Genomic DNA, 20103 nt, shown 5'->3' with positions numbered 1-20103 from the left:
ATTATGGTAAAATGGATAGTTGTATATCGAGATGTATTATATAGTATCAGACCCTGTTGGACCATACAGTTATAGAGCACGGTACCATAGCTATATACAGTATATAGAGTGCAACCACCTATTCAGATAATACGTGGTATAAAGGTCGATCATATAGAGCCCACGAGTGGACAGACTCCCCATCAGATATAGGTTGAGGAGGGCTGATCATACCTATGGAGTATAGTGATTTATTCCTAGTTGGCTAGCTAGGGTAGATCCCGCCTTCGGGCTAGACAACCCTGTCATGAGGGGTTAAATCATGACACACAATTATCTACAAGGAATTTTTCAGTTATTACTATGTTTATACAGATTATAGAGACAAATATATATATATATATATATATATATATATATATATATATATTAGAAGTATTTTGAGTAGAAACCTAAAGTATAGAAATGTTAAGCAATAGGAGAAAGGTGATGGTTATATTACTGGTATTGTATTTTACAGTTTCAGTGATACATGATTATATAGTAATAGATTTTCATAGTATTGTAACTTATTTGCCACATACTAGCAATAGCATATTTCATCTTACTGAGCGTTGGCTCATCCCATTACTTTAACATTTTTCAGGTGATCCAGGTAGGCGAGTAGACCAGGCTCGCAGATAGAGGGGCCTTAGTACCGCCCTGTCAGTAGAAAGTGAGTATGTTTTTGGAGTATTTCTATATAGCCCTAGCCCAGTTGAGGGTATTTTGGGGAACATCTGTACATGTATATTTTAGGATCATTTTAACACTCTAGTATTGTATATTTTGGATATGGTTATATGAATTCAGCTTCTTGTTGCTTAGGTTGACAGTTTGGTATCATAACATTATAAATGTTATAGTATAAAATAAAAAAAACCAAGTTAAATAGCAAGTCATTACAATTTGGTATTAGAGCCTAGGTTTCTAGGTTCTATAGACTTTAGAGTGCAGCAGAAACAATACCAGAGTATAGGAAATTATTTGAGGATTGTTCTGTGTCTGGGTACAGGATTACCGTGGTGGTTTCTGTGTTTTTTCTGGGGTGACGATTTCAGGAAAACCATAGTAAACTATTGTCGATTCGTGTGTCTAGGTGACAGAACTGAATATTGAGTTAAGGTCGGGAAAGTTAATTTTCAATTGGTATAGGATAGGTATGTGTAAGAGATCGGGTGCTTAAGTGTGTTTCTTGTTTTAAGATGGACCCAGGAAGCAGCGACACGAATGCTGGGGAGGATAAGCTAGGACCTTCCAGCATAGGTGGAGGAGATACAGATGTTGTACTACATAGTGTCACTCAGCAGGTGATGGCTGATATGGGCAGGAGCTCTGGGGAGCATGGCTGTTCGATCGAGCAGTTTACATAGATGAAGCCCCCATCCTTTGCTAGAGGAGATGACCTGATTGTAGCTGAAAATTAGGTCCAGGATATCGAAGAGACACTGGTTGTGCTTCCATGTACGAATGAACAAAAGGTGGTATTTGCAGCATTTAAACTGACAGGAGAGGCGAAGTGCTGGCGAAGATCAATGCGACTGATATAGGAGCAAAGGTCGGTTCCAGTACCAGTGACGTGGGACCGATTCAAAGAGTTGTTCTTCGAGCAATATTTCCCTGTTATCATTCAGAGCACGAAGGCAACAGAGTTTATGCATTTGGTACAGGGGCAGATGATCATATCCCTGTACGCGGCTAGATTTATCGAGTTTTCGCGTTTTGCTCTGCATTCAGCACCTGATGAAGAGAAAAAGGCAAGGAAGTTTGATGAAGGACTGAAGCAGAACTTATTTGAGTAGGTGATTGGCTTCAGAGCTCAGATATTTGCGGAGGTTGTAGACAAAGCTGCGATCATTGAGAGTGGTATACAAAGGGGTATAGCGGTTCAGAGTCCGAGGACGAGGCCTGCGCCTCAGGGCTTTCAGGCTGGCTCTAGTAGGGGTCCATGGAGAGGAGGTCACGATAGGGGAGATCAAAGGTAGATGGTAGGACCTCGTGGGAATCAAGGTATGCCGATGGTTCCGGTATGTCAGATGTGCGGGAGATGTCATCCGTGGGAGTGCTGGGTAGGGAGAGATGTATGCTATCGGTGTGGGAGACTCGGCCACATAGCACGTGCATGCCCAGGTTTGTCAGACTAGGTCCTAACTCCTAAGCCCTATCAGGGAGCATATTAGGCAGCTTGGGGAGGATATCAGGCGCCTTATGGTGGCCAGTAAAAGAATGTGACCCCAACGCGAGTATACCCTCTGACGGTAGGTGATGCTGAGGCTGCTGCGGATGTGGTGACAGGTACATTTACTGTTTTATCATATCCAGTTATTATTCTTTTTGACTCGGGTGCTACTCATTCTTTCATCTCTACATCTTATGTTAAATTATCTGAGAGTGAGACCCAGACATTAGATATAGCGTTGTCAGTAGTTACACCATCAGGGTCAGTGATAAGATGTCATAGGGTACTTAGGGGCTATCCGATAGAAATTCAGAGGAAAGTGTTACTAGTTGATTTGATTGTATTTGATATGTATGGGTTTGATATAATACTGGATATGGAATGGTTGGCCGCCAATCACGTCAGCATTGATTGTCGTCGGAAAGAGGTAATTTTTAGACCCCCTAGTATGTAGGAATTAAGATTTGTTGGTTCACGGGCACGTGCTCCAACGCAGCTGGTGTCAGCTGTATAGTTGAGCAAATTGCTCCTGGATGGAATTCAGGGGTTTGTGGCTTTTGTAAAGGAAGTGTCAAATAATGAATTGAAGATTGACAGCACCCCAGTGGTACGAGAATTTTTAGATGTTTTTCTAGAGGAGTTACCTGGGTTGCCTCCTGTGCGCGAGGTGGATTTTCCTATAGATTTGCCTCCAGGGACTGCACCCTTTTCTAAGGCTCCTTGCCGTATAACTCTAGCCGAATTGGGAGAATTAAAGGAGCAGTTGCAAGGCTTACTAGACAAGGGGTTTATACGACCTAGTGTATCGCCGTGGGGAGCTCCAGTGTTGTTCGTAAAGAAGAAAGACGGGTCTGTGAGGATGTGTATCGATTATAAAGAAATCAACAAGGTTACTATTAAGATTAAATATCCTCTACCTCGTATTGACGATTTGTTTGATTAGCTCTAGGGTACACGAGTATATTCCAAGATCGACCTCAGGTCAGGTTATCATCAGGTGAGGGTAAAAGCAGAGGATGTTGCAAAGACAGCTTTCAAGACCAGGTATGGGCACTACGAATTCCTCGTTATGCCGTTTGGTTTGGCGAATGGCCCAGTTGTATTTATGGATTTAATGAATAGAGTCTTTCACTAGTATTTGGACCAGTTTGTGGTGGTTTTTATTGATGATATACTGGTGCACTTGAGGAGTTTTGAGGATCATGAGGTGCATTTGAGGCAAGTTCTACAGACACTCGAGGAGGAGAAACTTTATGCCAAGTTTAGCAAGTGCGAATTCTGGTTTGAGAAGGTCGTATTTTTAGGCCACGTGATCTCAGGAGACAGTATATCAGTGGATCCCAGCAAGATTGATGTGGTAGTGAATTGGGCCAGGCCGAAAAACGTGCAGGAAGTCAGAAGTTTCTTGGGACTGGCAGGTTATTACCGACGATTTGTAGAGGGATTTTTGGCTTTGTCAGGACCTCTCACACGTTTGACCAAGAAGAATGCCAAATTTATGTGGGATGAGGAATGTGAGCAGAGTTTTCAGGAATTAAAACATCGACTCGTCACTACACCAGGCCTGATGATTCCATCTAGAGGTGATGGTTATGTTATCTACGGTGACGCATCTTTGAAAGGGCTCAATTGTGTACTGATGCAGCATGGTAAGGTGGTAGCATATGCGTCTAGACAGTTGAAAGAATATGAAATGAACTACCCTACTCACGATCTAGAATTGGCTGCGGTTGTACATGCACTGAAGATCTGGAGACATTACATATATGGTGAGAGATGTGAAATATTTTCTGATCACACGAGCCTAAAGTACATCTTTACACAGAAAGAATTGAATATGCAGCAAAGGAGGTGGTTAGAACTCATCAAGGATTACGATTGTACCATCAGTTACCACCTAGGTAAAGCAAATGTGGTAATTGATGCACTGAGCTGTAAATCAGAAAATACAACACAGCTAGCCGCAGTACTTTAGCACCCAATTCAGACGGATTTGGAAAAACTCGACATGGAATTAGTGGAAGATGATCCTCCTGCGCTTATTGCCAGTCTGGTTGTATAGCCTACACTTTATGAGAGAATTAAAGATGTTCAGAGGGATGATCCGAAATTGGCAGAAGTGATAGCCAAAATACAGGATGGTTAGGGGGAAGAATTCAGCGTTTCTGACGATGGAGCTCTTAGATTTCGCACTATATTGTGTGTGCCTGCAGATGACAGTATCAGGAGGACGATTCTAGAAGAGGCACAAAGATCTCTATACATAGCCCATCCCGGCAATACGAAAATGTATAGGGATCTACAAGAGTATTTCTGGTGGAGTGGCATGAAGAGGGAAATATTAGAATTTGTATAGCAGTGTTTGACGTGCTAGTAGGTTAAGGCTGAGCACTAGAGACCGTCTAGTCAATTGCAGCCACTTTTCATTCTTGAATGGAAGTGGGATCACGTATCCATAGATTTTGTTACTGGGCTGCTGCCAGCTCCGCATGGTCAAAACGCCATTTGGGTGATGGTTGATAGGTTGACGAAGACAACGTACTTTCTGCCCATTAAAGTCAGCTGCCCTATGAACAGGTTAGCAGAGATTTACATATAGGAGATTGTTCGACCCCATGGAGTGCTAGTATCCATAGTCTCAGACCGTGATCCACGTATCACGTCGCGGTTTTAGAGGAGTTTACAAGAGGCACTAGGGACTCAGTTAGCATTCAGCACCGCTTTCCATCCTTAGACTGACGGTCAGACTGAGAGAACAATCCAGGTATTAGAAGATATGCTTCGTGCCTGTGTGCTAGACTTTGGAGGTAGCTAGATTCAGTTTTTGCCACTAGTTGAATTTGCTTATAATAACAGTTATCAAACTAGCATCGGCATGGCACCCTATGAGGCATTATATGGTAGGAGATGCCGATCTCTTCTTTTTTGGGATGAAGTTAGGTGAAAGACGAGTTTTGGGTCTAGAGATAATTCAGCAAGCATGTGATAAAGTCCAACTTATTCGAGACATGATCAGTGCAGCATAGAGTCGGCAGAAAAGCTGCGCAGATACTTGCCGCCGGGAACTGGAATTTGAAGTGGGTGATCATGTATTTATGAAAATTGCACCATTGAAGGGAATCATGAGATTTGGGAAGAAGCGTAAGTTGAGCCCTAGGTTTATCGGCCCATTTGAGATACTTGAGAAGATTGGGTCAGTAGCCTATCGGTTAGCTTTACCGCCATCTCTATTCAGAATTCACGACGTGTTTCACGTTTCTATGTTAAGGAAATTGAAATTAGGAATAGCTTCCCAAGAGGGGGGGGTGAATTGGCTTTTAAAAATTTCTTTTAATTCCTTTTAAGATACCTTAAACTTCCTTTATTTCTTTTAACCAATTCTTGATTTGTTTGTTTAATTCTTTAATCAATCGAGAACTTAGTTCCTTTATCCAATCAATAACACAATTAAACAACCAATCAATTAAACAATATCTTCAAGCCAAACAATCAATTTATTTGCCAAGTACAAGTTAAACAACAAACAACCAAACCAATATATAAAGTATTCAGCACTTTGGTAATATAACAACTCAAGATGGTTGTTTGTTTATATTTGCCAAATTTGAACCAAGCCCTATAGTGAATGAAAATTTATGCTTGCTGATGTAAAGCCCTGTATAGATGAATCAAATCACTCTTTCCAAATATTTAGAACTCAAATAAACTCTTGGTAAATTTAGTTTTGGGATGTTAACCAAGTAACGTACTCCCGTAAGGGTTCCGCAAGATATGGTGTAATCAACGTACTCCCTTTTGGTTTCCGCAACCCAAATCAAAATTAAACCTTAAGTTTGTTTGATTTCCAAATATATGTAGTTTATATGATTTTCAAATTTAAACCATCCACGCAATTTAAATATGTTGAAAATAAAGAGTAAGGGAAAGAGAGAATGAGAAGGAGATTTTTACGAGGTTCAGCTTATACCTAGCCTACGTCCTCGCCTTTGGCAAACCACCAAAGGATTCGTTGACCGGTGGAACAACGCCGATTACAACACTCCTTGGTTAAGGCTAGAGCCCGCTTTCTCTAAACGATATTCCCTCGTTCGGTCACTCCTTACATAAGCTAGAGCCCGCCTTTCTAAGCAATGTCCCCTTGCTTAGCCAACGATCCAAACGACCCTTGAAACGTCAAAGAACTATAAGAAACACAAGATAAGATTTGCATACAAGTATACTCTCTCAAAGAGCAAGTTAGTATAATTTTCAGCACTATATATGTAACACCCCGACCCCGAGGGGCCTGGGATATTAACTTTTTACTACTAATTTACAGCGGAAGCAAAATAAACTCAATTTATTATTAAACCAGAGCGCTAATTATCCATATTACAATCATTTATTTCAAAAGAAGAATAATTACATAAGCATAAATATCCGGCATCATACTAATATTTCTAAATAATCTTTATTTTTCTATCCCCACCCGTATGCTTGCTATGCCTGATTTCCAACATGCTCTTCAGAGTTATCTGAAATAAAAATATGATTGGAGTGAGACGACGCTCAGTAAGTAAATAAGATTATTATTAGTGTGTGGCCAAAATGAGCTTTTAAATAATTTTGTAAAATAATATTTAATACTATAACTTCAAGACTGCTTTTAGAATAAATATAGATTTAAAAATTTCTGCATAAAACTTTTGTCATCAATTTCAACAGTAAATTTTTACAATCATATACTATAACTGCTAAATTAAACTTTTAACTTTAAAACTGTAAAAATATTTAATGATAAACATACATATACTTTTCCTTATACGTTTTCCTTAGATCGTCATTTAAGCCCCAAAATGATCATTTTCACGTAAACTTACATTTTTCCTTCAAATCATCAGTAACTTTGTACACGTAATTAAATATGTATAAACATATATTATAAAAAAACCACCCTTAGGCCTGTTTGCCGTAAGTCATGTTTACCCCCATGACTGGGTTGTGCGGTTCGAAGACTGGACTTAGCTGGCTGGCCGATCAAACTAAATTAACGTACGTAAACTTTAAGTGAGATTTTCCTTATTAAGTGCTGGTCCAGAACCAGGTGTGCACTCAGGAGAAATCCACTAACATAAATAACCACTCTGTAAACAGTGTGGGTGCACTCTGATCCGTATAAACTTTAAGCTGCGGTACCGAACATCTGTAACTTTGAACTTTCGTTGCCATAAGGGGTTTTAAAATCATCTTATTATAATTTATGCAATTTAAAATAATATCGTAAAAATCTCATCTTCACTCATATTTTTATAAAAAATGCAACGTAGAAATAAACTCATGCCACACAATTTTTGTGTTAAAAATATATATAATTTTATTTTTGAATAGAAAGAAATGCTGAAAATTTACCCGAGGGGATTGGAACATTTCTTAACCCAAAAATAGATGCAAGTATATTAAAGATAGAATTGGTATAATTAAATATGCGTAAAAATAAATTCATGGAAATTTTGTGGAACTAATTAACATAATTGAAATTTACTTATAAAATAAACTCAGGTATAAATTTTAAATAAAAAAAAACTAACATAATCAAAATTTACTTACCTTCTTCTTTTACCGTGTGCTATGAACACAAAAACTATCTTTAAGCAATGAGATCGGAAAGAGTGGGTGAGTGAGAACTTACTCAAAATTCTCTCTCCACCACAAATTCTTTCACTCACTAATCCTTCTCTTTCTTGAAAAATTGTTGTGAAAAATGAAGGTTGAGAGCTCCCTATTTATAGGAAAATTTTGGGGAAGAAATGAAATTTATAAAAGTGTGCGGAGATGGGTGAAATTATAATTTTTAAAAATTAAAGAATAGGCAAGGGATGGGCAAGGTATGGGTTGAGTATGGGATGGGGATGGAGGCCATGTGGGAGTGCTTGCTACCATTCCCACTAAATAATTTTTTTAATTAAATACTTACCTAATTAATTAATCAATTACTTAATTTATTATTTTATTATTTTATTATTTTTTTTTTCTAATCATTATTATCATTGTTATTAATTTTAAACTACTTTTAATATTTATTTATTTTATTATTTGTTTTGAACAAAAATTAAATTTAAATTTTGAAAACTCATGTGAGCCCCACATGGTCTTGTGGGCCCCACACAACTTCGAGACCCGAATGGATCCTATGTAACTCGAATAACTCTTATACGATTTTATGCATCCTACATAGCTTTGAGACTTGTGTAATCCTCCATACGGCTTCGGGACTCATGTGGGCCCCACACAGTCTTGTGGGCCCCGCATAGGATACCTATATTATTATTATTTTATCATATATTTTTTCAAATTATATCAGTTAAAACATTATTTTATGTACTTATTTACGTATATAAATAGTGTCTTGTGGCTCCGGGACTCATGTGGACCCCACATAGTCTTGTGGGCCCCACATATGATACCTATATTATTATCATCTTATTATGTATTTCTACAAATTATGTCTGTCAAAACACTATTTCATGTATATATACTTATTTACGTGTACAAACAGTGTCTATCCTGTTTATCCTATGAAATTCCATTTTGACCAGGCCGACCTCCAGGGAGCGACTGAGCCGCAATGGTCTCTGAGTACTCGCTAAGACAAAGTCTTTCTTAGGCATCAAACATGGAATCAAGGATCCTACAGAAAAACACTTCTGTATTGATATTAACTTAATGACTATTATTATTTTATTATTATTGTACTTTAATCATATATATATATATATATATTTTTGGGTCATCACAATATACTTTAAATGTAAAATATCAATATGAAATACAATGAAGCTCAAGCGTAGAATTCACCAATATCCTTTTTAGAAGAGGATTAGAAGTAAGAACTCAGAGAAAGAAGGATCAGCACTTCAGAATTCTCAGCAAAAGATTTTTTCAATGAGTGAACAAGAGAGCTTTTGAAGAACAAGAGTACTTTTAGCTTTACAAGCAGATTTTTCAATTCTTGGATGTATTTTGATTTGCAAAAACATGTATTTATAGGCTTTCAAACTTGTTTCCATGTTCCAAAAGTTTCCTTTGAGAGTTTCCCAAAATTTTAGAAAGTTTAGAGCTCAAACGGCTATATTTTAAAAAACAAGAGTTTTAAAATTTTTTCCCATTGAACAGTGTTCAGTTGACTGAAGTGTCGTGATCAGTCAACTAAAGTTCCTTAAACCCTTAAAAAATTAAACTAGATACAGGGTCAGTCAACTGAAGTTAGAGTTCAGATGACTGATGTCGCAAGTTCAGTTGACTGAAGTCACAAGTTCAGTCGACTGAACTCACTGCTGCAACTTTCTGCCTATTTTGGAAATACTTCAGTTAGCTGAACTTATTCTTCAGTTGACTGAAGTCAGTTGTTTAGTCATCTGAAGTCCCTCCCGTGAACAGTGTTCAGCTGTCTGACAATAGTGATCCGCTTTAGTGTTTTAGCTATAACTTTTTATGTATAACTCAAAATTAGGTGTTCTTAGTGTCAAATGAAAGCTAAGAGAAAATACTAAAACTTTCATGTTGAACACTTTTTAAAATAATGAGGTTTTGATAGAGAAAAATTTACTTCAATGCATCTATATAAAAACTGACAGCAAATGGAAAAACTCTTTTTAATGCTTTTTATTCCAAAAATGACTCTAACCTTTTTAAAATAATTTTTGACTTTATAAAATTATTTTATAGATATTTTAAAAGGTATTTAGGTCCAAGAAGTTAACCTAAGAGCTTCAAAATATTGCAAGCGATATTTTAAACATTTAAAGTACTTACATGAAAACTTCTAAAACTTTTCTCATTCTAGGTTCTTGAGTCTTTATGTTTTGTTTCTTCAAGCTTCAAGCTTTCATATTCTTTGAGCTTTCTCACTTTGCTTTTCTTTGGTTCTTTGGACTTTAATATGCCTTGGCTTTCAACAACTCATTCATGTCTTCATATTCTTCAAGGTTTAATATATCATCTTTAAATACATGCTTGGACTCTTTTAAGTTTCATTTGATCCTCTTGAGCACTTTGACCTTTGCTTTCTCATATATGAGCCCTGAAACATCATTACTCACACAAATACATTAAATTTCACTTGTTTGTTAGCATCAAAACAAGATAACAAGGTTTTAAGCCTTGTAAGGCCAACAGAAATACGTCCCAGATCCTTCCTATATCATTAGCTATGCAGAATTGGAACTCAGTGGTGATTTAGCATATGAGGAAGCTCCAGTACAGATCCTGGATATAAAAGAACAGGAATTGCGTAATAAAAAGATACCGCTAGTAAAAGTCCTGTGGAGGAATCACGTGATAGAAGAAGTTTCGTAGGAGCTTGAAAGCGAGATTAGACAGAAATACCCCCACTTGTTTAGTGGGTAATGGAAGTGATGTGTAATTTAAGTAATGATAATTTTGTTTTGTACAATGTCATTGTAATGTAGTGCATAGGATAGGTAGTATTTTGGTTTTGGGGGAATTTTCTTTTATACTTGTAATTTCCCAGAACTACCCATGTAACCATGGTATTCCTCCGCCATAAGTGAGGGTAGGTAATAAAATAAGTAGACCATTTGCCTTTATAAGATGGTAGAAGGTAATGTAGATAGTAAATTTCGAGGACGAAATTTTATAAAGAGGGGAGAATGTAACGACCCGAAGAATAATGACATTTAAATAATAAAGAGGGAGAGAAATGGAAACAATAATAGAAGGAGACAGTCAACTTCGTCGACGACATTGCATTTTGAATATAATAACCTAAGGGATTTTCTAATGGCCTTTTCAACAAACACAAGGGATTCGTCGACGAGGGTACAAGAGGGTCTTGTCGACGAGGGCAAGTTTCGTCGCCGAAAAGATACTAACAGAGGATTTTTGAAAGTCTAAAATTCATCGACGAGGGTGTAGGTTCATCGATAAACTTTCTACAGGACTCGTCGACGAGATGACGTGGCTCATCGACGAAGGCCGCAAAATAAATAGTGCTAAGCTCATTTTCTTGCGCAGAAATTCACCCAATTCTCTCTCTCTCTCTCTCTCTCTCTCTCTCTCTCTCCTACGGCTCCACCTCCATCTCTCTTCGATTTCAGCCCCGTCAGTCACCGAATCAACGATCTGAGGCCACCACGATGCTCCTGGGGAAGTTCTCTCCAAGACTGTTGGAGCGGATCGTCGGTGGGACGAAGTTGGATTTCATCCCAAAATTAGGGTAAGGCCTTTTAGTCAAATTTTGGCCTTCTGGCAGTTGTAGGAAATGATGTAAGCAAAGAAATATTGATATTCTGTTATGGCGAATGTCGTTTTCAGGGTGTCATGTAGGAAGCCCTGCGGGGGTAGGACCGGTATACGATAAGGGTTTTTAATAGTCAGGTAAGGGAAATATGCTATGCTAGGCAAATTTAGTATGATTTTCAGTGTAGTATATATATTTATACCAAATTATTATTCATAGCAAGAATTGATACAATTTATCAAGTATATTTAATATGTTTTAAATTACTGTGTGGCATGAGAATATAGATATAGTACAAAAGTATGTTTTACAGTATTTTCAGAGTATGTTATATAGAATATACAGATAGTGAATATGTTTTACAGCATCTTAGAATACCATGATTATACAGATTTATAGTTTATTATAGAAATACAGTTGATATAGATACAGTTTACAATACCATGACATATAATTTTACAGCTCATTTTCGAATTACAATTGATACAGATACAGTTTATCACAGCGTCATGGTTTATACAGTTATTACAGAATTATGGTAAAACGGATAGTTATATATCGAGATGTATTATATAGTATCAAACCCTATTGGACCATATAGTTATAAAGCACGGTACCATAGCTATATATAGTATATAGAGTGCAACCACCTATTCAGATAATACGTGGTATAAAGGTCGATCATATAGAGCCCACGAGTGGACAGACTCCCCATCAGATATAGGTTGAGGAGGGCTGATCATACCTATGGAGTATAGCGATTTATTCCTAGTTGACCAGCTAGGGTAGATCCCGCCTTCGAGCTAGACAACCCTGTCATGAGGGGTTGAATCATGACACACAATTATCTACAGGGAAGTTTTCAATTATTTTTATGTTTATACAGATTTACAGAGACAGAAAAAAATATATATATTAGAAGTATTTTGAGTAGAAACCAAAAGTACAGAAATGTTAAGCAATAGGAGAAAGGTGATGGTTATATTGCTGGTATTGTATTTTATAGTTTCAATGATACATGATTATATAGTAATAGATTTTCATAGTATTGTAACTCATTTACCACATACTAGCAATAGCATATTTCGTCTTACTGAGTGTTGGCTCATCCCATTACTTTAACATTTTTCAGGTGATCCAGGTCGGCGCGCAGACTAGGCTCGCAAATATAGGGGCCTCAGTACTGCCCTGTCAGTAGAGAGTGAGTATGTTTTTGAAGTATTTCTGTATAGCCCTAGCCCAGTTGAGGGTATTTTGGGGAACAGCTATACATGTATATTTTGGGAACATTTTAGCACTCTGGTATTGTATATTTTGGATATGGTTATATGAATTCAGCTTCTTGCTGCTTAGGTTGATAGTTTGGTATCAGAACATTATAAATGTTATAGTATGAAAAAAAAAAAAAAAACCAAGTTAAATAGCAGGTCGTTACACCCAAACCTTCCGTGAGTAATCATCAATGAAACTCACATAATACACATTCCACGCTTTGATGAAACTCTAACTGGGCCCCAAACATCTGAATGTGCATAGTCAAGAATACCCTTTGTCTTGTGAATAGCTGGTCTAAACTTTGCCCTATTTTTTTTTTTCCAAGAACACATGTCTTGCAAAATATCTCAAACCCTCTCGTCAACGAGAGAAAAGAAACACTCGTCAACGATACACATGGATTCGTCAATGATCCCATGAAGAACACTCGTTGACGAGACCATGAGTTCATCGACGAGTTTCAGAATACCTCAAACCCTCTTGGCAACTCCTCGTCGGCGAGACATTGCCTTCATTGACGGGCCAAAAAAAATGCTCGTCGACGAGACCAGTGGATTCGTTCATGAGTTCTCGCTGACACCCCTCTTTTAAATATTCCATTCTCTTCCCTTCCCTTTTTCAATTCCTTTCTTTTTCTTTTTTTTATTAATTAAATTTTTTTCTGGTTCATTACATTCTCCCTTCCTTCAGAAAATTTCATCCTCGAAATTCGTTAATCACCCATTTTCATAACTAAAAAAGCTAACTAACCATATTCATACATTTCAATCAATTCAAACATATGCAACATCAAATCATGCAAAGTCAAACAAAATTAATACTCGTGCTAACGTAGACATATTACCTGCACCTTTAGTGTTGTCCCCCTTAGGTGTACCCAACATATAAACATGTGTCGAGGCACTGCCATCGCAAGGCACTGGGTTGTTCCTCTAATTCTGATCTGGAGCTGGTGCGTTGTTCGGCGGTTCTCAACATTCATAAGCTATATGACGATATATTCCGCATCTATAGCACACGACACCCCTATTCCAGCATTCTCCTCAATGCCGCTAGTAACATCTAGGGCAGTGGGGGCGTGACGAATCGCCCTGATGTCCTCGATCATTTCTTTCCGACCCTTGACCCACAACATCTCCGTCTCCCCTCCATGACCCTTGTCTGACATTTGCATAAGGACTAGGAGACGCATGCCTTTTCCTTCGTTCTGATGCCTCTGCACCTCTCTGCAGACTTGACTCTGCCACGATGGCTTTTTCCACCAGTTCTGCGAAATCCTGAATCTGCAAACACGCCATATGCTCGTGAATCCTCTTATTCAAGCCCCTTTCAAACCACCTTGCCTTTTGGTATTCATTTGGAACCATGGAAGGTTCAAAGCGAGAAAGTTTTAGAAATCTAGTAGCATAGTGCTGAATAGTGAGACGCCCCTGAGTCAGGTTGAAAAATTCTTCCGCCTTCGCAGTCCTGGTGGTAACGCGGAAGTATCGGTCGTAGAAGACCTGCTTGAAATGACCCCAGGTCATTGCTATAGGTACTGCTCGCTGTTCTTTCAATAGCTTTACCACATGGCACCACCGTTCAGCTTTGCCGGCCAGCTGAAAGGTGGCAAAAAGAACCTTTTGCTCATTGCAATTCAACACTGCCATTATCTTCTCCATCTCTTGCATCCACATTTCAGCCTTAATCGAGTCAGTCCCACCCTCAAAACTTAAGGGTTTCAGGCGGATGAATTGATCAATTTTGCAACTCTGGTGTACTGATGGGTAGCTTGATCCCCCGAAGTCTCGTCTCATATCTTCCCTAACCTAATGAGCTATTCCTCGCAATAATCAAAAGGTGTCAATTTTATCCCCGTTGGAAGCTCCTAACTCGCTTCCTCCTCCTTCATCCACGCCTTTGCCCTTAGGATTCATCCATGAATATATATATATATATATATATATATATATATATATATATCACAGAGGCAAGTTTAGAATTTCTACATCTTAATATATATGACATAATCATAAACACATGAAACCAATTTAATATCTAAATCCTCAATTAATCATCCGATATTCAATTATTCGCAATCATCTTAACTTCCAAATTGAAATTCCAAATTTCAGTTTCTCTACTTGGAAACTTCACCATCGATGGATTTACCATGATTTTCTGAAATCATTGACTGATTTAGAAAATTACAAAAGTCCGACAAGAGATTTCTTCCTCCAAGCTACAAAACAAACTCAAACTCCTATCAGTACCTTAATCTACCCATTCCTACCCTTATCCAACTCAAACTATACTCTGGTATTAATCATCCTAAAGACTACAAGACCGTTATGCTCTGATACCAACTGTACCGCCCCAAACCAGCCACGTGGGGCCCGGAGTGTTATGAAACCAACCACACGTCTCTGATATCATTCACACAGAAGAGCTTAATTAAACAATCTCAAACAAAATACCAGAGTACTATATTTACATATGCAAACTCATAAAAAGGTACATCCAAATTTCATATTTCGTAACCAGGACAAAATATTAAACGCAGTCTATACACACATCCGTTCTTTTATTTACTCACAAAACTATCCTGCTCTGGAGCTTTCTAAGCTCGATCACCTAGAAGACCTGAAAAGATTAAATATTCGTCGGGGTGAGACATCTCTCAGTAAGGAAGAAATAAGTTACAACAGTGTGTGGTTGAAGTGTTTGATATACAATTACAAAATATACATACAATTGTATTTCACTATCAATAGCAGCTGAGAAAATGCATTCTTAATCACATCATCATCTACTTCTCTGTCACCTAATCACATACACACATACATAATTATTTTTATTGATAATTCCCGAGAATAGGGAAATCTACCCTCCCATACAAGTAGATTTCCTCTACTCTAGTGCTAATACCAGGACACTCACCTTTCTTAGTAAGCCCTCGGGTTATGTATTCAGGTAAAGTCTCTGAGGATATGGAAGGTCACTTGCCTATACAAGTGGTTTCCATATGCTCTGGTATCCACAGATAATTACCAAAGCGCTCGCCTTCCTAAGCAAGCCCACAGGTGAAGAATTTTACTTTACTATGAATAAATAAGCAATTAAAGTTACATGCAACCAATGTCAATCATTTTACAGAGTTCCACACATATACACGCAAATCACAATCAATCCACACAGGATTTACACATTCCACAATCTCACCCACACAGGGTCCATATCCACACATAATACAACGTCCACATAGGACTGGCCCACATAGGACTATCAACCACACAGGTTATTACATAATCTTCTTAACCACACATGTTATATCACATGCTTCACAATCCCACAGGACTCTAATCCATATAAAATACATGTCCACACAGGATTGGTCCACACATGACTAATCATCACACAAAATACAACACATACCACCATATTCATGGTAAATAGGTGAAACAAACTCCTCATAACACTACCAATGTTTTACCCCCCCAATATAAACACCCATATAACGACCCCCTTATACCACTACCAACGTTATATGACGGTTATATCAGGTATGTTATAATGACATCCTCATACCACTACCAACGCTATATCGTAATTTACATGAACCACAATACAAATCAAAAACAAAACCAACCACTCAAGCATATGCACACATCTACCATAGTATACATAATCAGACAGTATACACAACCAACCAGTATTTACAATTAAGCAAAAATCGCATCCCAAATAGTATTCACAATCACACAATAAATCATAAATTCTGCAGTATTCACAACCATTTAATTATCAGAGTTTTTGTCATGCCACACGATTTTTCCCAATATAATATATAATCAAAAACAATATTTTCAATACCTACACTGTTCAGAAAATTATACCATAATATATAGAATTTTATACTTCCAAATTAACCAATTTAAAGTTAATAGAAAATTGTTATAAAGTATTTCCCTTTACCTGCTTCTCAAGTTCCTACCTAAACCGAACAAAAACGAGACCCTGTATTCCAAAATTCCTAACTTACTCAAATCTAATAAAAAAACACTCATTTAATACTTCTTAGGTTCCATATATATATATATATATATATATATATATATATATATATATATATATTTCAAAATAATAATAAAATCCTAAAATATCTCACTTACCCTGATTTTGGGATAATTCCAAAGTACTCCAAACCAAAAATCTGCTCTGCCTATGTTGTAGAGAATCTTCCCAGGAGTCTCGTGGTAGCTTCCGATCTTTGAATCGGGCTAAATCTGGGCCGAAATCGTAGTAAGAAGGTAGAAGGGCTGAAGTTTAGAGAGAGAAATGAGAGAAAGGTGATTTTCTCACTAAAAAATGAAAGGTATTGCTACTTATAGGCAGAGACTCGTTGACGAGACACGTGGATTCGTAAACGATCCCATGAAGAACACTCATCGATGAGACTATGAGTTCGTCGACAAGTTTCAAAATACCTCAAACCCTCTCGGTAACTCCTCGTCGACGGACCAAAGAAAAATGCTCGTCGATGAGGCCAGTGGGTTCGTTGACGAGTTCTCACTGACACCCCTTTTTTAAATATTCCATTCTCTTCCCTTCTCTCTTTCCTTTCCTTTTCTTTTATTTTTTTTATTAATTACATTTTTTTTCCGGGTCATTGCACTTAACATTTTATCAAAGATCATATACATCTCTTTGGGTAAAAATTATTTGAAAGCAAAACCCTAGGTTCTCCTACATTTTTATTGAAAAATATTTTTGGAGAAATTTATTTGGGTTTAAATTTTTGAAGCACTCATCATATAAATTACATTCAAAGATTGGGAAAATCATCTTGAGAAAAATACCCTTACTCTATTGAGCTTAGTTCATATCATCTGAGAGTGCATTTTAGAACTTTAATTTGTACATTTTGCTTTTACAGAAGCATTTTGTTTGTACAAAAAACTATTATCTTTGTATTCCAGGCATGGCTTGAGGAGGAATACATCGTCGTGTAAGGTGTACCAGTTTGACTCTAATCCGGTTAGGTGAGGTGGGGAGACTCCACCCCATAAGAAGAGGTTTGGTTTCGCTCGGTAAGTGAACTGAGGAGACTCCGCCTTGTAAGAAGAAATAATTTTGGTTCAGCTTGGGGAATTGAGCTGTTGGAATTGGTGTATTCCCAAGAGGAGGGTGAATTGGGTATTTAAAAATTTTCTCCTCGGTTAAGTTCAAATCCACAAGCGGTATACCACAACCTAGGGGTTTTCTAAACATATGCCAATTACCTAACACAATAAACTGAGCAGATAAATAAAACAATTATAGTAGACTCATTATTTCTCAATCATTCAAAGCATGTATGTAAAATAATCAAGACAATAAATAATAACATACATGTACAAAAATTTAAAGTGCGGAAAATAAAGGAACACACGATATGATATCACGGTTCGACCAATACAACCTACGTGCTCGCCTCAAGCTAACAAGCAAGAGGATTCCACTAATGCTCGCTTACTGGGTGGAGCAACATCATTTACAACACTCCTCTCCTCACAAGGTAAGGAAAACCTCAGGTCACATTTACAGGGTTGACCTCAACCTTTGCAACCGATCCTTACGGGTTAGATCAACACCCCCTTAGGTCACACTTGGAATACAATAGATATAACAATTTGGGTACAATTAACGTGTACAATTACAGTGCTTCTATAATAAGCAGATATGCACCGATATGCACAAACAATAACTAATGCACTTATAAATAATAGTATTTATGCCCAGGTGAGATTGGTCAAGTGATATATCAACTCACAACATTTTGTACATATCAATGTATGTGTGAGTAAGACTTTTGATTCAAGCTATTATAATTGACAAATAATCAAAGGAACTTGGAAATCCTAATCAAATATTCTCAATAAATATTTTTCAATATAATGCTCAATAGAGATTAGGATTAAAGCTTGCAAAGATATGATATATATCAATAAAAATATGCAAGCTTTAGATACTTGCAATGAGGATGCAAGATCTCAAGCAAATATAGAGTTTTCCCAATCAACATTTATCAATATGAAATACTATGGGAAAAACTCTCTAAGCTAACCCTCAAAAATATTTTTCAAAAGATTATGCAAAATGAGAGTTGTATGCTTGGAGATGAATGGAAATATACACAATAATCAAAAAATCAAACTCCCTTTGAGGTTGAAATCAATTTGCAAACAAGGAGTATAAATAAATGATTCTCCTCAAGAAAAAATTTTCAAATCAAAGTATAAGGAGAATGAGCAAATATATTTTCAAAGATTGAAAGAATTTCATCAAAATAAGTAGTATAAATAAAAAGAATTTCAGAGAACTTTTTGGCTAATGATTTTCCTAATCCCTCGCTAATTAAGACAAATGGGGGTGTATATATAGACACTCATCAAAATATAACCATTTGGGACTCAATGGGTATTTCTGAAAATGTTTAATTAAAGTTAAAGAAATTTAACCCTGTTTTACCATGGTAAAAATTTTGGCAAGTAGAGAGGTTTGGTTGACCATATCACTAAGTTTGGTCGACCGTGGTATTTTTGAACTAGGGTTTTGGTCGACCGTCTAAAGGCGATTTTGAACCCTTTGTAGATTCGGTCGACCATGACTTGGGTTCAGTTGACCGTTCATGTGGTTCGATTGACTGTGGCCAATTTGAACTGCACAAATGGTCGGCCGAACAGTTGAGGGGTCAGACACGTGTTAGTTCGGTCGACTTAGGACGATATTTCATTTCAGAATGGTCGACTGCATGAAGTCAATATGTGGACTTCTGACCGGTTCGGTCGACCAAGGATTTTACACTGCTTGGGGTTCAGTCAATCGAGGCTTAGTCAACTTTTGACTTTTCAGCCAAAAGACTGTTTGGTCAACCAAGCTAGTTATTACTAGTTTGGTTCGGTCGACCAAGGCCATTTAGAAGCATAATTTTGGCCTTAATTTTGATCCTAAGTTTTATCCCTATTTGTATAGATGTGACATTTTAGCCTTAAGGGATTTTGCATTTATATGCATAGGGTCCTAAGGTCAATCTATGGTCATTTGAGCATAAACCTATTATGCATAAGATGCAGTTATTACAGACCATAATTATTACAAACCCAACAAATTATGAAACCAAAATGCATTTACAATTAAAACAAATGTCTTCTTCTTTTGCCCTTGATTCTTCATGGAATCAGCTATGATTATATGCTTTAAGTCCTTTTTAACTTTCACTTCACTTACATGTGTGTGTTCTGAATGATTAACCTGTTCAAGTACTTAGGCACACACATTAGTATCATGCGGTTTGTCATGATCAAAACCAAGGATCAGACTTAAAAAGTCAATATGAGCTAAGGTGACTCCGCCTCGTAAGAAGTATTGTAAA

The 20103-nt window shown here is 37.2% G+C and overlaps 1 protein-coding gene across 1 annotated transcript; it reads right to left on the bottom strand.

Annotated features, from left to right (window-relative positions):
• Positions 1–13762: 13762 nt before the first annotated feature.
• On the bottom strand, positions 13763–14506 carry LOC131145918 (uncharacterized). Its single transcript, XM_058095093.1, has one exon. The coding sequence runs from the start codon at positions 14504–14506 to the stop codon at positions 13763–13765; it is 744 nt and encodes a 247-aa protein (XP_057951076.1).
• Between the last annotated feature and the right edge of the window lie 5597 nt (positions 14507–20103).

This window comes from Malania oleifera, chromosome 13 (assembly GCF_029873635.1).
Source record: "Malania oleifera isolate guangnan ecotype guangnan chromosome 13, ASM2987363v1, whole genome shotgun sequence".
NCBI classification, from domain to species: domain Eukaryota; kingdom Viridiplantae; phylum Streptophyta; class Magnoliopsida; order Santalales; family Ximeniaceae; genus Malania; species Malania oleifera.
This window is presented reverse-complemented; position numbering and strand designations above follow the sequence as displayed.